General features: G+C 45.3%; 1 protein-coding gene across 1 annotated transcript; it reads left to right on the forward strand.

The window, feature by feature from the left end:
* The first annotated feature begins 10,839 nt into the window (after window positions 1-10,839).
* LOC128936986 (mas-related G-protein coupled receptor member H-like) lies at window positions 10,840-11,760 on the forward strand. Its single transcript, XM_054276300.1, has one exon. The coding sequence runs from the start codon at window positions 10,840-10,842 to the stop codon at window positions 11,758-11,760; it is 921 nt and encodes a 306-aa protein (XP_054132275.1).

Genomic DNA, 11,760 nt, shown 5'->3' on the forward strand with positions numbered 1-11,760 from the left:
CAGCAGCAGCAGCGGGACAGGCACTTTGCTCCACTGCCTGTTGTCACACTGGCTCCAGTTGTCGTGGCTCTCCTCATTCCAGCTCCCCTGGGATGCCTTCCCACCGGGCTGGCTCCAGCAGGCAGGGCTGGCTCCCTCCGTGCCAGGGAACAAAGTGCTCATGGTGACACCTCTGCTGCTTCTCCTGCCCTCACACAGCTGCAGGGCTGACAAACAGACACACACAGCAACGCTGCTGTCCCCCAAACGTGGCTTTTCCCATCTTTTCCCACCCACAGCTTCCATGTGGAGCAGCACAGGGACGGGTGAGGGACAGGACAGATGGCAAGGAGGATGTGGGAGCCTGGTCCTGTGTGCCTGGCACAAAAGCCAGGGAGATACCTCCTTCCTGGCTGTGGACAGGACAGAGCTGGAGCAGGAAAACAACTGGAGAATGAGAGGATTGCCCATGGAGATATCGGAGAGCAAATGGCTTTGGGATCATTTTGTTTGCCCAATATCCCATCATAAAAAAACCCGAAACAATATTAAAAGTAGTAACAATTTTAACTGAATAGTTAAAATTGAAGATATAAAATTGGATACAATATCATTTGATTAAAATAAGGGATAATTTGTTTCCAATAATAGTGCATAAGCAAACGATAACCGCGGGGTACGGAGGGCAGAGTTCTGGGACCCTTGCCACCTCACGTACGAGCTTGCCAAGTGAAAATTACCCTTTATATGCCATGTGTCAATACCATCTCCTCCCATTTTCGGTTCGTCATATCTCTATCTCCGCCTTCATCACCACCTTTATCACGCATGCGCCACCACTCGGTTTGGTGGTCGCACAAGTCTTTGGGGGTCATTTTGGATGAACACCTCTCCTCTTCCTCTTTGTCCTTTAATTCACCTTTGGGTTACATATGCTCACCAAGCCAATACAATGTAAGCCAAGACTAACGTATCACTGCATCTACATATCAAGACAATAAATCCCTTATAATTAGCATTTTCTGGGACCTAACCAGGTTTTTGCTCATTTTTAGCAACTGTATCTTCAGCTTCTTTCCTGTGGTCCTTGAGGACATCTGCTGGGAAGGGGGTGGGTGGAGCCCCTCTGCTCCCTCTCTTTTTTGGCATTACAACTTTTAACTATTAACTATTTTTTTATTCTCAAATATTAATTAGTGTATCAATATTGATAACTGTTTCAATTTTTATCAGCATTAATCATACCTATTTATCACAAATCCCCCATTTCTCTTCTTGATAATTATGATTCGTGCTTTATTGAAAAAGCTGTGCCCTGATATTTTTATAGCTTTCAGAATTTTGGTTTTCTCATTGTCTCTTTCCTGCTTCAAACTTTTCCAGCGTTTCTATTACTGCTTCTAGTCTTTCACACTCTCTTTCAAGTTTAGTTAGCATTTCCTGGTCTATTTCAATCTTTTTAAGTCCTTGTTCTTTAACAGGGGTCGATTTAGCTTTTAATACCATTATAGATCTCGGTTTTCCTTTTTCTGCTGATTCTGAATCTAGAGACATTGTTGCAATCTGCATCCCCTGAATCACTGAGTGAATTAGCCTAATAGAACACAAAATCATACACGGCAGAAACAGAAGTCTCAGAATTGAGCATAACAACATGAACTCTAACTTTTTCCTCCAAACACCTCCAAAGTGGTTACCCTACCAATCTGCTTTCAAGATTGAATTCTATTTTTGTACTGGCACATGAGCTACTCTTTTAATTTCCTCTGCAAGTTCTGTGATAGCTTCCTCATAATCATCAATTTCTACATAGCACTTAAATTCGTTAAATCTTCTACAAACTCCTCCTCTTCTGCTAACAGATGGTCTAGGGCGATCCTGTTTTGGTACACAAATGCCCGTATTTGTGTATATTGCCTGGCCAACATTTTTAAAGCACCGGAGGTATGATTTAACACTACCTCCACTACTGCTTGGAGCCTTGTTAAACTATTCAACAGGTAAATTGGGGTCCTGTATATCCATGACTCATCTTGAGCCTATGTTGCTGGATCATAATTTGCTATAATTTGTTCTGCAGGCCATTCGTCCTCCCCCCATTTTTGATTCCCTCCTGCTGTTGGAAAATTTAAATTCAAATCTCCTTTATTCCACTGCAGGGTTTCCTACAGTGGAGTTCTTAACACATTGCTCCTAGACTTTGGTAGAACAAAGAAGGAGGGTTGTATTGTTCCCAAGGTACAGGTTCCTCCCCATTTTTGAGGTAACTCACTGTGTACTCATTGCCCACAAATCCAATATATCCCATCTGAGGCTTTCCATTTCTTATCAGTTTTCTCCAGTTGTTCCCAATAAGACCTCAGGCTGTCGATGGATTGGTAGGGGTTAGCTCCAGGACTTTTGTACCAGCATAAATTAATCTGTTCATCCCATTCACAATTTATTTCTTTTATTGGTCCCCAATATCCAACAGGGTTTCAGGTCACCAAATTTTTGAACGATTATCCATATTAACCACCAATGTGGATTTACAAGGAGTATGCCCTGCTACTTTATTAAATTCCCTTCCTTCTCGAGTTATACAAATAATTCCAATTACTTGATGGCTTAAAATCCGTCCTTCAGGTCTCTTCAATGTTCCAGAAATTTGGGTGCAGTTCCACTTTAAAAATTGCTGTGGAGCTAAGCTCTCACCTTTCCACGGCCATCTTTTAGCCATTTTTAGATCTCCACAAATCCCACATTTGGATAATTCCAATTCTGTAGCAATCCTTTGCATCAATCCCACAAACAGATTCTTATTCGAGGCTGGCAAATCCCAATCTTTGTAGGACTGTTTTAGCTGTTTATATAATTCAGCCAATTCTGTTGACGCTTTTCTCCTGTTCTTTCCTCTATTCTCCTTTGTTTCTTTTTCTTCCTTTATTTTCTCTTTCAATTTTTCTCTTAGTGCCTGGCCTCCTATTCCTATACTTGGATCATCTCCATTATCATTTCTTTCAAAACAAAAAAACCTTTCATATTGAGGGCTAATCTGATTACCATGGGGATAAGGAGATCGTCCATTATATCCCAAATTTTTCTCTACCCAATACATCTTTCCTTCTTTAACACAAACATCTATAAAACTGCTGTGATTGTAGCAGGCAGAACTAACATACGGGTGTGTCACAAACACAGATTCCATCTTGTCTTTAATCCACACAGGGTGGGTGCAATAGTCACAAATGTTGAAATTGCTGGGACTTGGTTTTTGCCTTGTTTGCTTTTTCATTGCTGAAACTCTGTTCAGTGTGGCCTTCTGGCTTTGGCCAACCGCCAAGGGTACCAGAATGATCGCAGTGAAAATAATCCTCAGGAAATCTACCTTTCTACCTTTCTCAAGGCCCCTTGGGTTGCAACCAAGGGCCGAGATGCCAGTCTTCTCAGTAGCAAAGGTAATACCCTGGGATCTAGTCACCGGTGCTTTTGGTTTCCTTGGCACCCATAGCCCCACAGAGTTTCCTTGTCCCTTTTTAGATCCTCTTTCTCCATTCTGGCTAGTTAAGAATGAATAATTAAAATGAAAAGAACAGGGAAAAGGTTAGGCTGGAACACCATAAATTTATATTCTCCAAAATTTCAGGGATATGCCAACTACACTAAGATTTTACTAATTATTTTCTGCTTACAGGGCGGGGAGTTCATTAAGTTGCCGCCTCCCATAGGCACACTCGCGGCACCAATGTGCCCCTGGAATGCACCTATGATGTGGTATATAGACTTCTCCACAACAACTATCAATTATGAGACACTGGTCTATAATGTTGTGAATTGCTCGTTCTCTTATTTGTGCTATAGCCAATAGAGCAAGTATCAATTGATCTAAGTTCTCTATTAATCTAATTGCTGCTAGAAGGGTCCCGTCTCCCAGTCTCAAAGGTATCCCAAAAAATCACTAGCAATGCATTCTATAATTAGCTGGCTAAATACATAGCCATAGCAAAGCAAGCAAATCACTTGTCTTTCCTTTTCTTCCCTCCTAATTACTCTCCACCATGAGTTAAAACAAAGTGTGCAAACGATACATATCCAGGGATGATACCTTAAGCCATGTTTACCACACTCCCAACGTTTTACTTGTCTTTGGACCCCTTGAACAGCAGGTGTTATCAATCTCAGTTGTTGGGATTGCAGTTCTGTAACCAATTCCAATAGTGTTGCTGGTGGGTGACCCTGGAGGAAATCTTCCATCTTTTTAGGTTGTTCCCACTGATTCAGAAAGTCTTTTATTCTTTTTCCACCCGCGTTCTTCTGCCTCTGAGCTCAAGGGAATTGCGGTCGGCAGCATCCAGGATGCCTAGTTCATTCTCAATAAATTAGGGTTAATATAAATAACTTAAATTCTACCATATTATCACATTCTTGAAATTGCATGTTCTAACAATATTTTAGCTACCGTTTGAGCTGTAGCCCGAGCTGCTGGAAATGCTTCAATTCACTGAGTTAATTGACCTATTATAACTAACAAATATTTCTACCGACCTACTTTAAGTAATTCTATAAAATCAACTTGGATCTTTTCAAATAGCCTGTAGGCTGTTTTGCATCCTCCAGAGGGAGGGCTCCTCAACACTTTCTTATTTACCTTTTGACAGGTAAGACAATCCTGGGTAATTTGCTTCCTAATTTCAAATGTCTTTATACACCCATAAAATTTTAAAAAGTGATCACAAAAGGCTCTTGCTCTCCAGTGTGTCCGTCTATGCAAGTTATCTAAGATCTAATGTGCCACTGATTTTTGGCATCATAATCCTGCCATCAGGAAAAACTCACTTTCTCTCTTTAAATGTTGCTCCTAATTTCCTTATAGCTGCCAGTTCTGCTAGCGGAAGGAAAAATGTCTCCTACTGAATTTCTAGTTTTTGTAAGGTCATGATTTCAGGATCTCTTTTTCTTAAGGTCGCTCTTTTTGCTTCTTCATCAGCTAAATTATTTCTCTGACTCCCTCTCTGGTGTTCTTTTATATGAACTACTACTATTTTTCTTTGAGCCTTTTAAAGCTTTAAGCATCTGAATTATCAATTCCCCGTGTACTAACCCTTTCTCTTGAGTGTTTATAAGTCTCCTTTCTTTCCAAATTTTTCTAAAAGTATGTACTACACTAAAAGCATATTTGGAGTTTGTATAAATAGTCCCTTCATACCCTTTTAGTATTAATAATGCACAGAGTAATGCATAAAATTCACAGGCTTGTGCTGACTAGGAGGGACTAAACTTTTTCCTTTACCCTAAACTTTTTCCCACTTCACCTGAATGCCAACCCATGTCATTAATTTCTAGATTATCTTCTTCAGTTAAAGAATAAATTTTCAGTTTTCCTTCACAGGGTTTTATCTGTAAATTTAAGGCTATTATTAGATCTCTGCCTAACAAATTATTCTCGGCCTCTGGTATCAACAATAAATCATTTACTCTAAATTTGTCATCTGTTTCAATTTGTACTCTTTTTATTACAGGAACAGGGAAAGCCTCTCCTGTAATTCCGATTACTGAAACTCGCTCACTACTTATCTCACATCCCTGGGGGAATTTTGTCACTGTCGACCAAGAAACTCCTGTATTGACTAAAAATACAACTTCTCCTCTCTGAGGACTTACTTTTAGTTTTATTATCAAGGGGTCTTCTGGTTGTATTTCGGTCCTCTTCATTAAACAAAACTCTTGACCTCTCTGATTCTCCTGAGAAGTTTTCTCATCTTGCTGTTTCTTTCTGCAATTTTTTTGCAGGTGCCCCTTTTTATGTCAATAAAAACAGGTGGGTCCCGCACTCTTCAAAGTGGGGCAAGAATTTTTTAAGTGTCTTTTCTTGTGGCGGGAAAAATGCACAGGTCCTGTGTTCCTAAAAATAGATCCTGAGATCCACTGTTTGTTTTTCCCTGCAGATTTTCTGTATTCAGAGCTGCCTGCATTTCTTGAAATGTTGCCACAAAATTTCTGGCATCTGATTTCTGCTTTTTCTCATTTCTCTTTACAAACACCCTTTGTGCTTCTCTCAGTAACTCTCGAAGTCTCCTGTCCTGCCAGTCTTCTATTTTTTCTAGCTTTTTCGTGATGTCACCACAAGATCTGGTCACAAACTGAATTTTTAACAGAACCTGCCCTACTGCAGTATCAGTATCTATACTTGAATATAATTGCAAGTCTCTTTTTAATCTTTTTAACCATTCTGCCAGGTACTCATATTTTTTCTGATGCTCATTCAAAGCTTTTCCTATATTATGTCTTTTAGGCACTGCCCTCCGAATTTCTTGATTTTCTTCCCTTCGGGATGCCCATTCATCCCAAAACCGTATTATCATCCCCAGTGGGCTGTCCTGAGGAATGCTCCCCCGCTGAGAAGCCCCCTCACAGTTCCTAGATACCTCAAACCACTGCAAATTTTTCTTACAATCTGCAGCCCCTGGGTCAAGGAACTTACTTTTTCCCTGACTCATTCTTGGCAGCAACAAACTAAGAAATCCCTGGTGCCAGGAGAGTCTTAGTTTCCCACACTCACCTCGTGGCTCAACTGCCTCACTTACTACACTGTCACACTGCCTTTTCAATCTACCTATTCCACTCCTATATCTCCCTCTTTCTCAATCTATTAGCCCCGTCCTCTCGCCATCTAATCACATACTAAATTGTCTGCTACCTACCCCTCCAAGGAAATTGAACCTATTCATTCACTCTCTTTCTCAGTCTCCCTACTGAGTCAATCCCTCCTGCCCAAAGACCTTCCTACAGGTGGCTGGACCAGGGATCCCCTCCTTCCCCCTGGGTCAAACCCTCCCAGGGTCCCCACTCATTCACTTTTCTTTCACTTCTCTCCTTTTCCGGCCGGCCTCCTCTCGGACGGCGTGAAAATGCGGCACTGGGAGGTCCCACTTGCTTCGGGGGTCCGGGACTGCCCAGCCCCTGTCTCAGATACTCCACACACACTCACACATGCATACAGCCGCCCCCGACCCAGAACCTCGTGATATTCACAGCCTCCTTTTCTCACAAGGGTCTTCGTGCACAAAGCAGTTTTCTATGGGTACTCTCTCACCTATAAACTGGCACTCTGATGGGAGCCTCTTTTGTGCGCTCTTAAAACTAATTTGCTTATGCGTTATTGTAAAAAAGACTCTCTTTTCCCAAGGGAGAGTGGTCTAGCCCTGGGACTACTTAAAAGTCTGGTGGGGAGCTCCTTCCCAGAAACTATTCACCTCCCCGGAGTTGAGAAATTCCTGGGTATCAGCACCAAAATTGTTATGTTTGCCCAATTATCCCATCATAAAAAAAAAGCTAAACAATATTAAAAGTAGTAACAATTTTAATTGAATAGTTTAGAAAATATATAAATAAGGGATATTTTGGTTCAAATAATAGTGCATAAGCAAACGATAACCGCAGGGTACAGAGGGCAGAGTTCTGGGACCCTTGCCACCTCACGTACGAGCTTGCTAAGTAAAATTACCCTTTATATGCCATGTGTCAATACCATCTCCTCCTATTTTCGGTTCATCATATCTCTATCTCTGCCCTCATTACCTCGCTTATCACGCACGCACCACCACTCGGTTTGGTGGTCGCACAAGTCTTTGGGGGTCGTCACTGATGAAGGCTCTGTAGTCTTCTTCGTTGTCCTTTAATTCACCTTTGGGTGGCACATGCGCACCAAGCCAGAACAATGTAAGCCAAGACTAACGTATCACTGCATCTACATATCAAGACAATAAATCCCTTATAATTACCCTTTTCTTGGGACCCAACCAGGTTCTTGGTTATTTTTAGAAACTGTATCTTCAGCTTCTTTCTTGTGGTCCTTGAGAGCATCTGCTGGGAAGGGGGGTTGGAGCCCCTCCTTTCCCTCTCTTCTTTGGCATTACAACTTTTAACTATTAACTATTTTATTATTCTCAAATATTAATTAGTGTATCAATATTGATTATTGTTTCAATTTTTATCAGCATGAATCATACCTATTTATCACAATTGGAACTCTTCATCTCTTCATGTTTTCATGTGTTATAGGGAAACAGAGTCTTTTCTTTATAACTTTACAAGAGGATTGCAGCCTTAAGATCAAGGTATCTCCTTATCCCTCCTGTCTGGGATCTAACAGTTCCTTTACTGACTTTGATGTTTTTATGTTGCTTTTTACATGCTTGTATGTAGTTCCTTTCTCTCACTCGAGGGAGGACTGAAGGACTGAACGAGTTAATACCTTGCTGAAGGCTTGTAGATGGTCAGACGGGGCTCGGTGTTTTGGGGAGCTGGGACCAGAGGGGAGGAGTTGATGGGCGAACCTCTGGCCCCGGCCCGGGGCTGTTCCTGGGGTCCGGCTCGGGCCATGGGGCTCAGGCTAAGGCAGAGGCGAGGCTGAGCAAGATGTCAGAGTCACAGCTCAGCTCAGCATTGGCTCTGCGGCCTGCCCTGCCCTGCCCTGCCTGAGGCCGACAGGTGAGGCTGGGCCGGGGCAGCCCCGGGAAGGGGGCGGCTCCACGGCAGGGCCGCCCAGCTGGGATACCGCTGTACCTGCCACAAGAGAAAGAGCTTTCCCGAGATTCTCCATCTTTAACATGTGTTTTTCACAGAGGCGTACACAGCTTTCCCAGTCGCTCTACAGATTGAGCGTTCAACAGAAACTGACGCCACTTCTGTAAACACCTCCCGTGCAAAACCACCACACAGCCCAATGAGGGGGCCCTGACGAAGGTGGAAGAGAAGAGTCTGACCTGGTTTCCTCTGGCAGCCTGGAGAACTTGCCCGCAGTGCACTGCCCTCAGCTGCCAGGCTCCAGCTGCTGTCCCTGGGCCGGGATCTGCAGGAGGTTCCCTGGAATGGTCAAGCCTGAACTTGTCCCCTCTATTTCCTGGGGTGGGTCCTTAGGACCCTGCACAACAAATTTGCTGCTAAACTTTGATTTCTTGTTCAAATCTAGTTTTCCCACTTGTATACCATAATTTGGCACTGGACACGCACCTCGCAGCGTCCAAGAGGATCCATGCAATAATAAATTCAGTGTGAGCTGGTGCACTGGCACGCAGTAGAGGGATGATTTGGGATTTGAGCAATGAAATTTCTTCTGAGAATGAATGCTGCTCTCATGGCTTTAATCCTTAGAAAGTTGCAGGTTTCATCTGAGTCGTCCTCTATACTCCATTTGGACTCACACAGCACCCTACAGTGGATTCCAAGATGGTTCCCACCCAGGCTGACATGGGCCTCAGGGATCTGGGATGCTTCTGCTGGAAACTGCTGGCCCTGGGACCAGAACTGTCACCTCCCTTCCTGCTGACACCGTGTTTGTGTCCCCAGCTATGGAATGTCACATCCCCTCACCAGCCCAATCCTTTCAAGGGCAAACACTTCATGATCCAGGAGCTGATGGGGCTCCAAGAGAGGTGGAGAGGGACTTTGGACAAGGGCATGGAATGACAGGACAAGGGGCAATGGCTTCCCACTGACAGAGGGTGGGTTTAGCTTGGATATTGGGAAGAAATCCTTCCCTGAGGGTGGCAAGGCCCTGGCACAGGTTGCTCAGTAAGGCAATGGCCGTCCCTGGATCCCTGAAAGCGTCCAAGGCCAGGCTGGATGGAGTTTGGAGAGACCTGGCATAGTGGAAGGTGTCTCTGCTGGTAGAGGGACAGTCTGGGATCAGACAGCCACAAAAACAACCCTAAGTGTTCCCAGGACTGAGGAGGAGCAGGAGCAGCTCTGGAGAAGGGCTGGCAGGGAGTTCACAGCACCCTGGTCCCTGATAGCTTTCACTGCATCATCAAGAGGATTGGCAGTAGTTAAGGTGGGCTCCAATTGCTGATAGCCTGGCTACAAGACACTGAGTGCTGTTCTTCCCTTGGGCTCTGGGAGCCTGCATTGGAATGACAAAAATGGGAATTCTTGCCTCAGTTGTCCTTCCTTGGGCCCAGGGAAGATTTTGGCAATGGCTCTGGAGCTCTTCCCAGAATGGGAGCAGTTTCTGACAAGCAGCCAGATGCTTCAACAGCACTGCCAGCACTGCCAGCAGCATTCCAGTGCCACCAGCACCACCAGCATCCCTCTGCTGCTGGAGGGACATTGACACCTCTGACAAGAAAAATAAGGAATGGTAGAGAGAAAGTGAATGGAGTATGGGAAATTTGGCAGGGAAGGAGTATTTCTAATGAGAAGGAAATGAGGAGCCATTTGCAAATTCTTCAGGCGGACTGTTGACAGAAGTCAATTCATTTGTGGCAAAGAAAAAAAAAAATCAAGATAAATACCTCAGAGGGAGTGGAGCTGTGACATAGCCAAAGTTGTAGAACAACTTCCACCTGCCCTATGACCCCACCAAGCCTTGGGGAGCAGCACCAGGACAGGGCACAGAGAGAGCCAGTAGGACGGGAATGGGGAGCTCCTGGTGACCTGGGCACTTTCTCCTTCATGTCCCTGACCTGGCAGGAGCTGCTTTAGGACATGGATCCCAAAGGAGCAAGAGGGACCAGGAAGCGCTGCTGATCTGCACAGAGCCCTTTGCCTGCTGCTGCCCCACAGGGAACAGGTCAGTGGAATGTTTGCCTTCCTCCCTACCCCACCTTCCTCTCCTGCAGCAGCTGCTCTGTTCCTGACACCCTCTCCCGCTGACCGCAAGGCCAACCCCAGGTCATCCATCCTCTGCCCTGAGCTTTTCTTTCACATTCCCTGCCAAATAGCCACTGCCCTCCCACCTCACTCCTCCCCACTGAATCCTTCCCACTGCAGGAAGCTGCTGAGGAGCCACATGGTCCATCCCTGCATTCTCCAAGCACTGACTACCCATCCACTCTGACCACAGCCAGGGGCAACATCCCATTGTCTGCCCAGTGTCCATCCATGCAGGTGACCACCATGTCCCCATCTCCTGCCTCACCCACTGAAGGAGATGATCTGTGTGAGACAGATGTCACTGATGTGGCCATAAACAGTGTGACACTGCTCATCTGCCTCTGTGGGCTGGCTGGGAATGGGGCTGTCATCGGCCTCCTCAGCATGAGAAGCAGGAACTCTGACTTCTTTGACCTGGCTGTCATGGACTTCCTCTACCTCCTCTTTGCGGTCTCATCTGCCCTCCTCATCCTGGTGGAGGACGTGTCCTGCTCTCATATCTTGCCCCTGCTGTACCTGAATTTCCTTTTCCAGCTGTCAGTGGTGTCCCCCTACTGGGGGCTGTTGTGGTTGATAGGTGGCAGTAATGTGCAGTGTGTGTACAAGCTCTGCTGGCTCTGCTGCCCCTGGGAGCTTCCCGAGCGCCTGTTGTGGGTGCTGGGCACTGTCCAATACTGGGCCTTCTTTGCTGTCTTCACTGTCATTCCCACGGTGACATTCCTGTGCCCATCACAGCAGCAGGAGCACTGCCGGGCAGTTTTCATCTCCATGTACACCGTCATCCTGCTCCTCTTTGCTGCACCTGTGGCCATTTCTCACACAGTCGATTTCATCAAGTCCAAGCAGGGCTGCCAGCAGCAGCAACCCAAGAGGCGCGACATCGTTGTCGTCATCATTGCACTCTTCACTCTCCTCCTCAACCTCTTCAATTTCCTGCAGCAGCTCGGTTACATCGCTGTGTCCTCACAAGTTGTTTTCCTCCTCACCTGCATCCACAGCAGCATCAAACCCTTCATCTACTTCTTGGCAGGGAGGCGCTGGAGGCCCTGCTCCGTGCAGTCGCTCCAGCTCTCCCTCCAGAGGGTCTTTGAGGAGCCAAAAGTAAAAACAGCCTGCAGAAATTATCCTGCCATGGACACGGGGGTCTGA

Source organism: Melozone crissalis, unplaced genomic scaffold, assembly GCF_028551555.1.
Source record: "Melozone crissalis strain CALT ecotype California unplaced genomic scaffold, PUWL_Pcris_2 ptg000018l_1, whole genome shotgun sequence".
NCBI classification, from domain to species: Eukaryota; Metazoa; Chordata; class Aves; order Passeriformes; family Passerellidae; genus Melozone; species Melozone crissalis.

Bases quoted from the DNA above. Each gene is read 5' to 3' on its own strand.
- LOC128936986 (XM_054276300.1), top strand. From the start codon at position 10,840: ATGCAGGTGACCACCATGTCCCCATCTCCTGCCTCACCCACTGAAGGA.